Source organism: Oncorhynchus mykiss, chromosome 7 (genome assembly GCF_013265735.2).
Source record: "Oncorhynchus mykiss isolate Arlee chromosome 7, USDA_OmykA_1.1, whole genome shotgun sequence".
NCBI lineage: Eukaryota > Metazoa > Chordata > Actinopteri > Salmoniformes > Salmonidae > Oncorhynchus > Oncorhynchus mykiss.
The window spans coordinates 32,982,554-32,999,692 of NC_048571.1; the positions used below are offsets into that span (position 1 = coordinate 32,982,554).

Consider the following 17,139-nt stretch of genomic DNA (forward strand, 5'->3'; position numbering starts at 1 on the left):
CAACAACCCTAAGCACACAGCCAAGACGACGCAGGAGTGGCTTCGGGACAAGTCTCTGAATGTCCTTGAGTGGCCCAGCCAGAGCCCGGACTTGAACCAGATCGAACGTCTCTGGAGAGACCTGAAAATAGCTGTGCAGCAACGTTCCCCATCCAACCTGACAGAGCTTGTGTGGATCTGCAAAGAACAACGGGAGAAAGTCCCCAAATACAGGAGTACCAAGCTTGAAGCGTCATACCCAAGGCTGTAATCGCTGCCAAAGGTGCTTCAACAAAGTAATGAGTAAAGGGACTGAATACACATGTATGAGATATTTCAGTTACATGTTTTATACATTTTTTGAAAAAATGTATAAAAACCTGTTATTGCATTGTCACTACGGGGTATTATGTGAAGATTGATGAGGGGGAAAAAACTATTTAATCCATTTTTAGAAAAAAGGCTGTAACGTAACAAAGAAAGTCAAGTGGTCTTTATACTTTCCGAGTGCACTGTAAATACACAAAAGTATGTGGAACCCCCTCCAAATTAGTGGATTTGGATATTTCAGCCACATCCGTCGCTGACAGGGGTATAAAGATCGAGCACACATCCATGCAATCGCCATAGACAAACATTGGCAGTAGAATGACCTTACAGAAGAGCTCAGTGATTTTCAACATTGCACCATCATAGGATGCCACCTCACTTCCTCAAATTAATAGGCTCCCCTATTAATTTCTCCCCTTCTAGAGATGCCCCGGTCAACTCAGCCGTGAAGTGGTACACCACACAAGCTCACAGAACGGGACCGCCACGTGCCGAAGTGCATAGCGCATAAAACTCATCTGTCCTCAGTTGCAACACTCACTACCAAACAGCCTCTAGAAGCAAAGTCAGCATAAGAACTATTAGTCGGGAGCTTCATGTGCTGGGTTTCCATGGCCGAGCAGCCGCTCACAAGCCTAAGATCACCATACGCAATGCCAAGCGTCGGCTGGTGGTGTAAAGCTTGCCACCATTGGACACTGGAATGTGTGCACTGTAGTGATGAATCATACTTCCTGAACTGGCAGTCGGACAGACAAACAAGTTTGGCAGATGCCAGGAGAAACCTACCTGCCCCCAATGCATAGTGTCAACTGTAAAGTTTGGTGGAGGATAAATAATGGTCAGGGGCTGTTTTTCATGGTTCGGGCTAGGCCCCTTCATTCCAGTGAAGGGAAATCTTAACACTACTGCATATAATAACATTCTAGAAGATTCTGTGCTTCCAACTTTGTGGCAACAGTTTGGGGAAGGCCCTTTCCTGTTTCAGCATGACAATGCCTCCGTGCATAAAGCGAGGTCCATACAGAAATGGTTCGTCGAGATCGGCATGGAAGAACTTGACTGGCCTGCACAGAGCCCTGACCTCAATCAAACATCTTTTGGATGAAATCGCCCAACCACACTAATGCTTGTGGCTGAATGGAAGCAAGTCCCTGCAGCAATGTTCCATCAGCTAGTGGAAAGCCTTCCAAGAAGAGTGGAGGCTGTTATAGCAGCAGAGGAGGAACAAACTCCATATTAATGCCCATGATTTTTGAATGAGCAGGTGTCCACATACTTTGTCATGTAGTGTACATGGCCATACCTAGGAAATCCTCTGACATCAATGCATGATTTATTTATGTTCAAGTCACACATGCTTGTATCAAGTTATAATTTGTCATTGTAACAATGCTACTTTTAAGTGGTTCATGTTGATTCTGCTGTGTTGGGTTCACATGTTTTTTCAACCCTTTCTTAATGGGCTTTATTCTGAAAATGTACTGTGCAATTTCTGAAACGGGTAGCTGATTAAGTCAATAAAACTGAATCTGTGGTGGTTCTACATTTTCACTCACTGGTTCTTAGATCCAAATGCAAATAACCTAAACCAGAGTGCGTATGAATCCGCATTCGTGTGCATTATTCCCACGACATGACACCCTTTTCATAGCGTGAAGATTGTTTAGCCTCATGCGCACAGCAGTTTTGATTGAGTCCAGGCCTGGCTTTGAGCTTATGTCATCCCGCATGCCAAAGTCAACAGAATTAGTGGCAGGAAAGTAGCTTTGACAGGAAGTCAGAGTGGTGGGCATGTTTGATGAAGAGGTTCGTGGCAGCGCAATTTATCACCCAACACTGATGAGCTCATGCATGCATACCTTTTTTTCCCAGGTCTGGTTCAAATACCAAGGCATGTGTTAACTCAAGGCATGTAACCTGAACTACCTAGGGCTTGAGAGTACAGATGCAAAAAGGGCAGTGAGGTTAGATTTTTCTCTTGGAAAATCAAGATGGCAAGATTTACCTCTAAACAATTCTTATCCAAATAGAAACATACCTAAACAATTAAGCCCTTACCACTGCACTCTATACATAGACAGGGAGGTGGTCAGGGCCCTGGCGGAGTGGTACCAGGAAAATAACCTCCCTCAACGTCAATAAAACGAAGGCGCTGATCGTGGACTTCAGGAAACAGCAGAGAGAGCACGCCCCTATCCACATTGACAGGACAGCAGTGGAGTAGGTGGAAAGCTTCAAGTTCTTCAGTGTACACATTACTGACAATCTGAAATCGTCCACACTGACAGTGTGGTGAAGGCGTAACAGCGCCTCTTCAACCTCAGAAGGCTGATTTTTTGGGGGCTTTTCACCAAAAACACTCAAACTTTTACAGATGCACAATTGAGAGCACCCTGTTGTGCTGTATCACCGCCTGGTACGGTAACTGCACCACCCGCAACCACAGGGCTCTCCAGAGGTGGTGCGGTCTGCCCAACGCATCACAGGGGGCACACTGCCTGCCCTGCAGGACACTTACAGCACCAGTTGTCACAGGAAGGCATAAAGATCAACCACCTGAGCCACGGCCTGTTCACTCTGCTACCATCCAGAAGGCGAGGTCAGTACAGGTGCTTCAAAGCTGGGACCGAGAGACCGCTTCTATCTCAAGGCCACCAGACTGTTAAATAGTCATCATTAGCCAGCTACCACCCAGTCACTCAACCTGCACCTTAGAGGCTACTGCTCTATTTACATAGAATCCCTGGCCACTTAAATAATAGAACACTAGTCACTTTAATAATGTTTACATACTGCTTTACTCATTTCATATGTATTACTGTATTGTACTGTATTTTAGTCAAAGCCACTGCGACATTGCTCATCCTAATATTTATATAGTTCTTAATTCCATTATTTTACTTTTAGATGTGTGTATTGTTAGATACTACTCCACTGTTGGAGCTAGGAACACAAGCATTTCGCTACACCTGCAATAACATCTGCTAAATATGTGTATGTGACAAATACAATTTTATTTAGCCATCATTGGCGCTCATGCCTAGAATGTCTCCTATGGCAAATCCTTTTACCAGAAAATACAAAATCTTAATACCAATTGAAAGTCTAGATTTGACTTCAAAGGAATAGCGTATGGGAGACAAAACAGCCAAACTGAAATAACACAGAATGGAGGTCAAAGTAGAAAATAAGGCAGCTTCATCATGGGAACTTGAAGTTCCCAAAAGGGTTTCAAAATTAACAGAGGGTGGCAAATGCTAAGTAAACCTGGCCTGAGGAGGGCCTGTAGAGGGGGTGTAATAGAGGTACTCGCCAGACATGGAGCTGTGCCACCAGGAACCAGGAGTTGAGCGTGTCAGGGAGGGAGCATTCTGTGGACGGAGAGATCAGAGGAGGCGTGTCAGCCAAGACCGGCTTACATTCCATCCCCCCACCCGCTAAAGAAAACAGCCTAACCACCCTGTAAAGTGTCACATTAATCTTTCAGGATGCAGATGAAAGGGTCCATTTAGACACTTGGGCAGTCTTGTTGATGTGAAGTTACTCTGGGAGTTTGGGTCGATAAGCCCAAGCAGCCCTTCCCTCCATCCATTGGACTGGTAAGGTCCACACGGCCATTGTTTTCAAAAGCTATGGAAATGTACTCAGACTAGCACAACTACATCTCAGTCATAGATTACTAATCTATCAATTAGCTAGCTTGTGTTCAATTAATTATCAACAAAGACCTGTTGGCATCTAGGTGGAATAATAGGTTACCTCAGGTGATGAACTCTACAGAAGGAATTAACTACATAGAAGGAATCTGAATCTATACATGTAAATACTTACTTTCAAAAAATTCATCATAGTTGATTCTCTCCACACAGCATGTGTACATGCGCAAGGCAGCAATCTTGATTTTCTGCAAAAACAGACCGTAGCAATAAGTTGATAAGATAACAAAGACCTAAAGAGTATCCCACACAGTAACACTTTCCTTTTAACTTCTCCAAAATGTAAACCAAAGTTCACACATAATAAAAGCAGAGGGCTTAGGCCCAGGGTGGGTGGTGGAATAAGAAGAGTGGATTGTGAATCATGGGTAAAATCGCTCTCCGTCCGGGGATTCTGGGTAAGCTTGGCGGTGGCATGGGAGGCCCTCTTTGAGCGCAGCCTCAGCTGCTGTGCACGCGAGTCAACATTCATATAGGAACTCTGCTGCTACCCACTCACAGCACAGCAGTGGCTATGGTTTGGAGTTGGTATGCCTTTGCATTCCCTAAGGCTTTTGACACCAAAGCAATTTAAACTGCAAGACACGGTTCAGAGGAAGGCTTTTCAAGCTGATCTAAATTAAGCTACCTTCTGCTGTTCTAAGACCCTATAGCAGTGGTGACAAAGTCCATGTGCAAATTGAGCAGCAGTGCAGAACAAAAAGAGGTAAATGACAGCCGACTTAAAAAGGGGCAATCTGCAGTTGCTACATCCATTTTCAGACTTATAAATTAATGATATATACCCATTGATTCTTGACGAATATAAGTTAGAAATGAGCTTAGTTCAACTGTCATACCCCTTCAGAACCCAAAGTATAAGCTTGTTTTACCGAAAAGCCATACTGTTCTGGAACAGAACCATTATTTCAAAAGCTTTTACGTTCAAGGCATTTTTTTAAAATGATCTAGACCCACACAAAAAAACGCAACCATGCGTCTATGCAAAGGCATAACTGTCAATCAGAAACTTATTTCAGTGTCTGCCTGCAAGCTGAAAATCTTTGCCAGAGTGTACCTGTCCCTAAACCCTCCTAAGCCTAGGCTACTATACTGACGTTACAACCATAATTCAGAAGATAGTGAGAGATTTTTTATTAGCGAGAGAGGAATGGTTTAACTTTTTCAACACTAGTTAACGATACTATAGGCCTAGTTATCACATTTCACGTTGGATTTATTAACTACAAAAAGGTAAGATGTGTTTTTAATTCTGGTGCCGCTCTGAACAAATAAGCTTATTAGCTAGCTAGCTCAAAGGACAGTCAAAGTTCCTCCATAGAAGAAGCTCCTCCTAGGGTTCAGAACTTTATTTTGCTGGTCGGAACAGTGGAACACAAACAAACGTTTCTGTTCAGAACGAAACGACTGAAAAATCAACTTGGGTTCCAGCCCATGGTTAAAAATATAAAAAAGGTTAATATCATGGCAGTTCAGTCTGTATCCATAGTTGTATGAATTTAAATTTCTCCAGCCCCATCCTTCAGCGTTTCACCCCGAACAGGGTAGGGGAGTGCGCTTTTGTTCTTGTTTCAACTGTTGATTATCACTTTAAAACACCATCCTCCGATACTCCCTAAGCACTTTTAGAAATCTGAGTGGATTGGATAGGTGTAATATGACAAAACTTCAGAGGTGGGGCTATTACCATATTGCTAAGGCTATACCTTGTCAGATACACTTTTCTGTCCTTGTAACCTGGCCAGAAAAACATCCCAGGGACCCATTTAAAGTCTAGGCCCAGCCCAGAGTTACCAACATTAGGAACCAGACCTAGCTTAATTTGAAACATTTCACATACTTTGAGTGTTTGCTTTAGTCCCAGATGGGTGGGGTTACCCGTTTTCTATCGGTTCCATTGCAACAGGGACGCTCAATCAAGCATAGCTAAAGTATTTATAATGATTTCAAATGGTAGGCTATTTGAACCCAGGTCTGGGCCCAACCCATGAGAGGGTGGTTTTAGAATACATTGTCACCCTTAACCCATGGAGGTACTTGGCTCGTCCACAGGGAAGATTCCTGGTTCACCACAGGGTTAATGCTGCCCTGCTAGGGTTCATAAGCCTCATATCCACCTGTAACCAGGATGGACATATTTTAAGTGCCAGTCCTGTCTTTAGAGATGGGAATGTGTGCATTCAATGTGACACAGGCATTTGTGAAACATCACTGTTTTTAAATCAGAACTACATTAACGATAGGTCTAAAACAACAAGAGAGTTGCAACAACTCCCATTTCGGGACACATACTTTTGGATGCATCTGTCCTAGTGGTCGGCCGATTAATTAGGGCCGATTTCAAGTTTACATAACAAACGGAAATCTGTATTTTTGGGCGCCGTTAAGAACACATTCTTATTTTCAATGACGGCCCAGTGCCTTGTTCAGGGGCAGAACAGATTTTCACCTTGTCAGTTCGGGGGATCCAATCTTGCAACCTTACAGTTAACTAGTCCAACGCAATAACGACCTGCCTCTCTCTCGTTGCAATCCACAAGGAGACTGGCTGCCTGTTACGCGAATGCTAGCTAGCATTAAACTTCTTATAAAAAAGAATCAATCATAATCACTAGTTAACTACACATGGTTGATGATATTACTAGATATTATCTAGCGTGTCCTGCGTTGCATATAATCTGACTGAGCATACAAGTATCTGACTGAGCGGTGGTAGGCAGAAGCAGGCGCGTAAACATTCATTCAAGCGCCAGCAGCGCTTCGTTGTGCGTCAAGCATTACGCTGTTTATGACTTCAAGCCTATCAACTCCCGAGATGAGGCTGGTGTAACCGAAGTGAAATGGCTAGCTAGTTAGCGCGCGCTAACTAGAGGGACGGAAGCTATACTGTTACACTGGCAATACTAAAGTGCCTATAAGAACATCCAATAGTCAAAGGTTAATTAAATACAAATGGTTTAGAGGGAAAAAGTCCAATAATAACTACAAATCTAAAACTTCTTACCTGGGAACATTGAAGACTCATGTTAAAAGGAACCACCAGCTTTCATATGTTCTCATGTTCTGAGCCAGGAACTGAAATGTTAGCTTTCTTACATAGCACATATTGCACTTTCTCTCTTCTCCAACACTTTGTTTTTGCATTATTTAAACCAAATTGAACATGTTTCAGTATTTATTTGAGGCTAAATTGATTTTATTTATGTATTATATTAAGTTAAAACAAGTGTTCATTCAGTATTGTTGTAATTGTCATTATTACACACACACACACACACACATATATGTATAGCCCGATTAATCGGTATCGGCTTTTTTGGTCCTCCAATAATCGGTATCGGCGTTAAAAAAAATCATAATCGGTCGACCTCTAATCTGTGATTCACGACTGAACCTCAATACATTATTGAACATGACATCCTACATATAGATTAAAGTGTGAGGTGATAAATCAGAGGTTACTTGTGAGAGACCTACAGTAATGCTGTATGAAGAACTGTAGTGGATGGACATTTGAATGGTTTGGTGAACGCTAGAGGCACTTACCCATTTGTTGTATTTGAGAGGCCCTGTGAAGCCCATGGCCTCGATGAGCTTGGTGAAGGCCCCCACCTCCTCTTCCATGGCCGTCTGTGGGGTTTCTTTCACATTAAAGAGCTGGGAATGGAGGAACAAGAGGAAAGAGCCTTGACGCATGATATCAGCTTGAAAAGGTAGCCCAGTAAAGCCAACTACAGACACTGACTAGTGATGTGCGGATCAGCGGTTTTCAAAACCACAACTGTCCACAATTTCAAAAGAACTGTTCCGGCAAATGCCCGTCTTGATGTGATACAGTAAGGGACCCGCAACCTGTAAATTCAAAACGCATCTGATTAAATATTTCTCAGAAACACATTTAAAAATTTAAACATACAACAATAATGGCTTATTATTTTAGCATGTAGGCTAAGCATTAACAGCTAACCAGTGCTAGGCTACTTTTTCCAACCTGCTAATGAACTCAGCAAAAAAATAAATTCCTCACTGTCATGGGATTGAGATCCGGGCTCGTTGCTGGCCATGGCAGAACACTTACATTCCTGTCGTGCAGGAAATCACACACAGAATGAGCAGTATGGCTGGTGGCATTGTCATGCTGGAGGGTCATGTCAGGATGAGCCTGCAGGAAGGGTACCACATGAGGGAGGAGAATGTCTTCCCTGTAACGCACAGCATTGAGATGGCCTGCAATGACAACAAGATCAGTCCGATGTTGTGACACACCACCCTAGACCATGACGGACCCTCCACCTCCAAAATCGATCCCGCTCCAGAGTACAGGCCCTGGTGTAACGCGCATTCCTTCGACGATAAACTCAAATCCGACCATCACCCCTGGTGAGACAAAACTGTGACTCGTTTGCCAGTCTTGTCTTGTCCAGCAACGGTGGGTTTGTGCCCATTGGCAAAGTTGTTGCCAGTGATGTCTGGTGACGACCTGCCTTACAACAGGCCTACAAGCCAGCCTGTCTCAGCCTACTGCAGACAGTCTGAGCACTGATGGAGGGATTGTGCTTTCCTGGTGTAACCCGGGCAGTTGTTGGAATCCTGCATTTGTCCCGCAGGTGTGATGTTAGGATGTACCGATCCTGTGCAGGTGTTGTTATACATGGTATGCCACTGCGAGGACGATCAGCTGTCCGTCCTGTCTCCTGTCTCCAGTATAGACATTGCAATTTATTGCCCTGGCCACATCGGCAGTCCTCATGCCTCCTTGCAGCATACCTAAGGTACATTCAGGCAGATGAGCAGGGACCCTGGGCATCTTTCTTTTGGTGTTTTTCAGAGTCAGTAGAAAGGACTTTTTAGTGTCCTAAGATTTCATAACTGTGACCTTAATTGCCTACCGTCTGCAAGCTGTTAGTGTCTTAATGACTGTTCCACAGGTGCATGTTCATTAATTGTTTATGGTTCATTGAACAAGCATGGAAAAGTGTTTAACTTATAGGGGGCAGCATTTTCACTTTTGGATAAATAGCGTGCCCAATTTATTTTAATTTATTTAAAAAAAAAAATGTTTTACCCCTTTTTCTCCCCAATTTCGTGGTATCCAATTGTTGTAGTAGCTACTATCTTGTCTCATTGCTACAACTCCCATACGGGCTCGGGAGAGACGAAGGCTGAATGTCATGCGTCCTCCGATTCACAACCCAACCAGCCGTACTGCTTCTTAACACAGCGCGCATCCAACCCGGAAGCCAGCCGCACCAATGTGTCGGAGGCTACACCGTGCACCTGGCAACCTTGGCTAGCGCGCACTGCGCGCGTGCCCAATTTCAACTTCCTGCTACTCATGCCAAGAAAATAAGATATACATATTATTAGTAGATTTGGATAGAAAACACTGACGTTTCTAAAACTGTTTGAATCATGTCTGGGAGTATAACAGAATGTATGTAGCAGGCAAAAACCCTGAGGACTAACCGTTCAGAATACTTTTTTTTTTTTTAGGTCTCTGTCTGTTCACTGATTTCTCATTGGAAAATGATATTTCTTAAGAACTTGTTTACAGTTCCTACCACTTCCACTGGATGTCACCAGTCTTTGAAATTTGGTTGAGGTTATTCATTTGTGCAATGAAGATGTAGGGCCAACTAGGAACTGCGTAACACTATTGAGAGTTGCGCAAGACTTGAAAAGTAGCTTGGTTTGTTGTCTTCCTGTATTGAACACAGACAGACCCGTCTTCAATTTGATCAATTATTAACGTTTAAAAAAATACCTAAAGTTGTATTACAAAAGTAGTTTGAAATATTTTGGCAAAGTTTATAGGCAACTTTTGAAATATTTTGTAGCGCATTTTGGAAGCTGTTTTTTTCTGGATCAAACGTGCCAAATAAATTGACATTTTGGATATATATGGATGGAATTAATCGAACAAAAGGACCAATTGTGATATTTATGGGACATATTGGAGTGCCAAGAAAAGATGCTTGTCAAAGGTAAGGCATGTTTTATATTTTATTTCTGCGTTTTGTGTAGTGCCTGCAGTGTTGAAATATGCTACCCTCTGTTTACTGTTGTTCTATCATCAGATAATAGCTTCTTATGCTTTCGCCGAAAAGCCTTTTTAAAATCTGGCATGTTATCTCGATTCACAACGAGTGTAGCTTTAATTGAGTATCTTACATGTGTGACTTAATGAAAGTTTGATTTTTATATCAATTTATTTCATTTTCCCCGGTTTTTGGCCAAGTGGGACGCAAGCGTCCACTATACCATAAGAAGTTAAACCCTTTACAATTAGGATATTTGGATTATTACTAATTATCTTTGAAAGACAGGGTCCTGAAAAAGGGACGTTTCATTTTTTGCTGAGTTTAGCATTGAAAAAGTTAATACATTCTTCTCTAGCTAATAAAAAAATGTATATCTTCTGAATCACACTTGTAATGTCAGTACAGTAACCTATGCTTCAGAGTGAGGGGCAGGAAGACTAAACACATACAAACTATGGCAAAGATTTCAGCTTGCAGCCAGACACTAGAATAAGTCTGAGCGGCAGAGAGGGCTTTGCATAGGCGCTTTATTGCTGGGGCGGCACAGTAGCCTAGTGGTTAGAGAGTTGGACTAGTAACCGAAAGGTTGCAAGTTCAAATCCCAGAGCTGACAATGTACAAATCTGTCGTTCTGCCCCTGAACAGGCAGTTAACCCACTGTTCCTATGCAGTCATTGAAAATAAGAACTTGTTCTTAACTGACGTGCCTAGTTAAAAAAAAAAAAAAACATGGACTGTAAAAATAACATTAACCGGATCCCATGCTTTTAAAATAACATCTGTATGATTCACTTTTGTTCTTAATTCCGTTTCTGTTCTTTCAAAAATGTATTTATTAGTTTGGTTCCCTGAACCAGTTCCAATCTCTGGTTAAAACAGTGTACAGGTAATGTGGACTTTGCGAAATAATTGATTGTGATATTTTATTTACATTTTACCTTTGCAAGTGGAGGCATGTTTCTAGAACAGCAACGCAATTCAGAATCGATTCACGTTTTTAATGGAGTATTTGGCCGTTTTGCCTCCCGGAGCCAATTAAGTCTTTTAAACAGAACATGTTGCTCCTTAGTCCAAGGACCTTACATTAATATTAGGCTCTTTTCGTTCAATATTGGGCTAAATTAGGCTTAGGCTAGACTGAAAATACCATCAGCGAAGGCACATTTGCTGTTGTTCCAGCCTTGATGCGAGTCATGGTGGTTAGCACATACCTGTGAAGTGCTGTGAAGGGTCCGGCATTGTGTCTGGGACGGAGAGGTTGAGGCTAACAACCGGCAAGCAATTAAAGCTCTTCCAAGACAGGCCTCTTGCTCTAATGCCTAAAAGAATGACAGAAAAATATGGCATTAGGTAAAATCCAATAAAAGGACTGTCAGATGCAGTTAGGCCTACTTACCAACATATTTGGGAGTAGATGTACCATACAATTAGACAATTAGTAGTAGCACTAGTAAAGTCCGATTATATACATTTTATAAAGAGAAAAAAATATGTGCATGTGTCCATGGTAGGCTAAATGTTCTCAAAAAGCTTTTAAGTTTTGCTGAACTATCATAGCTACCTGCAGAGACGTCGCTAGGCCTATTTTAGGGGGGCTTCAGGGGAGGCTGCTGCATGCACTAGTGACTGTTAGGTCTACTTGTATATAACATTTTGGTTAACGTTAGCTACACCTGTGGCTTGAGACTGCTAGCTAACAGTAAACTGACAGGAATAGGCTCTGGCAGGACGGATTCATGCAGATAGGATACGATGTGAATTTGTGGTAAGTTAGAACAGAGAGCATTCACTACTATAGACTTTGGTCATAATCAAAGCTTTGTTAACGAATACGTTTTAATGTGAGGCTGCCTGTAAATTAACAGTGTAACAAACGCTGCGAGCTAGTTAACGGTACCTTTTAAATTCGACATAACTAGGTATCGTCGCCACCTAATTATAAGTAGGTCATGTGTAGAAAAGGTGGCATAGTGTTGATCACAATGTGATTGTATTATCAATTTCTCAACTGTAGGCTAGCTAACGACTAACGTTAGATGGGTATACGGAAATTCTTCAAGAGAGGCAGTGCCACCAGCTCTGCCGAAGGCCAATCTGGTGAGAAATTAAGATTTTACCAGTTCAAACAAGCAAATTAAAACTTAAACTGATGAATCACCTATTAAGCCTTCAGTTATTGTAAATATGAGTTTAATAACAATACATGTCAAAACACAGCAGACAAGAATGAGAGAAAGAAGCTGGAGGCTGACAGGGCTGAGGGAGCATGTCTGATTTCAGTTAAATTTGTACAGCATGTCTTACTTTTGTTAGGCATAAATAAATGATGTTCATGATATCTTAAAGGGTCATGCAGAAAGAGAGGCTTCTATGCAAGGCAGAGATCAACATGCGAGCTGTGAGAGAGAGCGAACAGATCCAGCGAGGCAGGGACAACAAACAGATCCAGCGAGGCAGGGACAACAAACAGATCCAGCGAGGCAGGGACAACAAACAGATCCAGCGAGGCAGGGACAACAAACAGATCCAGCGAGGCAGGGACAACAAACAGATCCAGAGAGGCAGGGACAACAAACAGATCCAGCGAGGCAGGGACAACAAACAGATCCAGCGAGGCAGGGACAACAAACAGATCCAGCGAGGCAGGGACAACAAACAGATCCAGAGAGGCAGGGACAACAGATCCAGAGAAAGAAAGTAATCAAGTCGCTGCAGCAACTCCTTCCAGAAATGAGAGCAATTTAGGTGCCAAAGACACTGGGCCCAGACAAGTGAAGCTGAATAGCTACCCACACTAATGTTTTGGTACAGAGAAAAGGGCATTTCAGCACTGCTGGTTTGAGAAATACAATTGTGTAGAGTACTCTGTCCACAAAAACGTAGCTTTCTGCTGTCCATGTAGAGTTTTTGGCAAAAACTGATTATTTTGTCAGTAATGGCTACACATTTTTTTTTTTAAAGCTTTGTTTATCTTCGGTAAACATGAAATGGCACAGAGACAGTGTTGTGGCATGGCAAAGCTACCAGGCAACTAGCAGTCATGGGAACATTACTCAGATTTGAATATCTGCCCATGCTAGTGATATTGCAGAGAGAAGGGAGTATCTGAGGAGAATTGTTGCAGTCACCTCAGTGTTAGGAAGACAGGGACTCTCTTGCCGTGCCAATGATGAATCTAGTGAAAGCACAAAGAGGGAAATTTCTTGAATGTATGGAGCTTATGAAGGTGTTTGACCCTTTCCTGCAAAAGTACAATACTCCATCAAATGCAACGTCTCTCTCCAGAATCTCAGAATGACGTGATCGAATGCTGTGCTCAAGAGATTATGGACACCATGGTCTCGGAGATGTCAAAATCTGGAATGTATGCCATTATGGAAGATGAGGCCAGGGATGGGCAGACTGAACAGTTGGCTCTGTTTGTTAGGTATGTAACAGAGGGGACAGTTAAGGAGCATTTACTAGCACTAGCAGAAATCAAGTCAGTTGATGCCCAATCGATAGCAAATGAGTTGCGACAGCTACAACAAATGAGGGGTAGCAGGCCTAAAGTGCATTGCACAGACCTATGATGGTGCAGCTGTCATGAGTGGGTCCAAAGGAGGTGTGCAAGCACATTTCAGAGTGCTGCATCCAGAGGCAATTTACGTACATTGCTATGCTCATGAGCATCATTTGGTGTTGTGTCATACTTGCAGGGCGATTTCGGAGGCTGCTGAGTTTCAGTTTCTTGGAGAATGTGTATTCATTTTTCAGTACATCCCTAGTTAACCACCACAAGTTCAAAGAAGCTCAGTCCAAACTTGGAATAGCATCAACTGAACTTGTACAGCTCTCAAACACTTGCTGGGCATGACACCGTAACTGCTATTTTTGATTGTCTATCTACTATTGGATCCCCCATGGCTGTTGGTCTGAGAGCAAAGCTTCATAATTTCTCCACCGTGTATTTGCTATTGATGTTTCAGTCCCTTCTTTCTGTAACTGAGGGACGACACAAGTTCCTCCAGAAAGAGACGGTAGACCTGGCAGAAGCTTGTTTCAGCAAACAAGCTTGTATGTGACACACTGATAGGCAAACGCACAGATACATTCGCCAAAGAACTTCATGATAGAACCAAAGCACTCTGTGAAATTCACAACATTCCCAGAGGCAGATGCAGCAAGAAAGCGCAAACAAAGGAAAATGGGAGATTTTGTGGTGGAGACCTCCTTGGGATTAGGCACAGAATTTTCATGTTCCCAAACAATGAAAACAGGGTTGTTGCTCCCCTGCTTGGACAGGATGGTTTGTGAGCTTGACCAGCAATTCTCGACTGTAGATACAGGTCTACTCAAAAGGCATACAGGCATGCTGCCCAGCTCAAAAAACGTCCTTGGTACATCATGCTTAACTGAGCTTGCCAAGCACTTCTGTTAAAACAGAAGAGATGTTGGTGGCCAGAAACTTCCTTGCCCGGAAAAGAAAGGCTGGATGTCCCATATGCTTGCTATGCATAACCTCCTGGATGATGATATGTTTCCTCTGAAGGAAATCATTCAGGTTGCCCTCACAATTCCTGTGAGCAGCTGCTCCTGTGAAAGGTCCTTTAGTGCACTGCGCCGGATGCACTCCTGGTTGCGTAAGACAATGGGCCAGAAAAGGCTTGCAAGTCTTGCAGCCATGTCCATTGAGGGTGAAGTGCTTTTGGCCACTAAGCCACAATAGTGTTGTTGACCGCCACCTTTAAAAATAGGAGGTACACTTTGATGCATCCAACCATAAAATAAGCATCAAAAGAGAGGGAAGCAGGAGAAGTTCTGTAATATAAGTTGTAATATTTCTTTGGGATCTTACTTTATCAGATTTTATTCCTAATTATTTTTCAGTTTTTAAAATCATATTTAGCTCATTAGTTTAATTTAGTTTTGCCCCATTGTGGATGATACTGTTTAAGATGTTCCATGTGTCTGAATTACTGGGTTAATTTTGAGCAACACATTTAAATAAAGATTTTTTCTAATGGTATAATATGACCTGCATGTCTTCACATTTCTCCCTCTCTCAAAATAACATCCCAAAAGTATTTTGGCTAGATAGTACAGGCATTTTTGGACCTTTTGTTGGTGTTGGATGGATAGGGACAGAGTGGACTTAAATTCTATCCAAATAAAGTAATTACATATCAGTGTCTAACACAAACTATGAGACAGGTATACTTTTAGCCAACCTTAACCAAAAATAACCTTATTTTGATCAACTTTACACCCGTTGTTACTCTAAAAATACATTGCTTGCTGTTTGGGGTTTTAGGCTGGGTTTCTGTACAGCACTTTGAGATATCTGCTGATGTACGAAGGGCTATATAAATACATTTTGATTTGATTGATGAAAACGTTTTGGGGGCTTTAAAACAAATGCTGGGGGAGTATGCCCAGACCCTCCTAAAAGAGGCTTAGCCCCCCTATCCATGAAATCTCTAGCTACCCTGGCTACCTCATTGCCTTTCTGACTCCAACACATTTGATTCTCGAGAGCTAAGCTACCTGTATACCAATAACATTTTGTATTGCTGTCGTTGTGATCTTAGAACCCTGACTTGGCCTCTGGTTTAGTGAAGTGTATAAGAGAGAGTTAGTCACTGCGGACTGTTCTCGACTGCAGCAAAAAGATGAAGCAGCCTACCACGTCATAGTGTGTAATCGGGTACATCTCTCGAAGTTTTACACAAAGGCAAGGAGAGTGCAATTTAGGAAGAATATTGAAATAAGTTAGTGACACCCTAGTTCTCCTGGGTTGGAGGTAATGCTAGCTGACATTGGCTAACGTTAGCTCATGTTTTTCTTGTTTTTGGAACATTCAATAGAGTAAGGCTACGATCTATGATTCATGTTCCAATCCAACAAGGGCGAGAAATTTGGTTGGTACTGAAGTTATTTTATTTGGCAACCAATACAGAAAATGTTGTGACTTGACTGTTAGCTAAGCTAGCTATAGCCTTCATGTGAGCAAGCCTTACATTACCTTGCCGAAGGTGACTCTGGATGCTGACGTATTTATTATGTTCCTCACAGCGGACTGCAATAGTCGCCGATACATGACTCCGACAAAAGTTACAATATTTAACCTACGTATTGAAACCAAGAAGCGGGTAACAGAATGTTTTTCAATTAAATCTTCACGTTTTGTAACACTGGCCCTCCTTCTTCTTTTTGATTTGGTTGGTTGATCGCATCCAACTTTTAGGTACATACACTGCCACCTACTGTACTGGCGTGTGAGGCCATTCACGGCCTACCTGGGTAACTGCAACTTCGGGCACTTCGGCGTTGCAGGCTGTCATAAATTAAACTTATTGAAACACAATTATACAAGTATTATAATTGTCTTTGATTTGTATTGAAGCAATATCTGATCATGGCTGCGATCATACTATTCAGGCATGTATATACTTTTGATTTTTTTTCTCAGACAGCCATAGACAAATGTCATTTCTGTCAAGGCATTAAACATCATCGTACAATTCATTTATAACACATTTCTTATACGTGTACATGAACTTCTATTGGATATTATTTTAAGTGATTTTTAAGATTTTCCTAATATTAATAACTCAACACGACGCCTGAATGTATAAACTTGCCTTCGTGACCGACTGAAAACATTTATCATGAAAAATAAGATATTTCCACCCAACTTTTTGTGAGATTATAATAACAACCATATAATTTCCTTATCTAAAACAAATCAATCAATGTAAATTATATACGAATTTACCTCAAAAATATCGGTGTGGTGAAAATGACCAGGTGTGATGGAAATTACATCTATGGTAAAAAATATGAACAAAAATATTTTATTGCAAATATTTTGAACAACAACCATTTTAAAACATGTAATTAACATAACACAAAGTAAGATTCCAAAAGTAGCCGATGGGCAGAGCTCAAGGAAGTAGGCCAGTGTTTTTGAGAGATCATCTGCATAGAAGAGCTCAGTGAGCAAAGTGAAACTGTATCCTTTGTGGTATATCCAACACAGGTGTGGAGGGTCACCTGCTTATGAGAATCACCAAAGTGAACTGCCAGGA

At 42.0% G+C, this 17,139-nt stretch overlaps 1 protein-coding gene across 1 annotated transcript in view; it reads right to left on the minus strand.

The window, feature by feature from the left end:
* Positions 1-16,320, minus strand: part of LOC110527668 (ubiquinol-cytochrome-c reductase complex assembly factor 1) — a 39,015-nt gene extending 22,695 nt beyond the window's left edge. Inside the window, exons 1-5 of the mRNA XM_021609099.2 lie at positions 16,074-16,320; positions 11,281-11,388; positions 7,575-7,685; positions 4,144-4,216; positions 3,626-3,683 (exon numbers count right to left, since the gene is read on the minus strand). Coding sequence (XP_021464774.2) covers positions 3,626-3,683; positions 4,144-4,216; positions 7,575-7,685; positions 11,281-11,388; positions 16,074-16,301 — 578 coding nt within the window. The 5' untranslated portion in view covers positions 16,302-16,320. The remainder of the gene's footprint in view (positions 1-3,625; positions 3,684-4,143; positions 4,217-7,574; positions 7,686-11,280; positions 11,389-16,073) is intronic.
* Between the last annotated feature and the right edge of the window lie 819 nt (positions 16,321-17,139).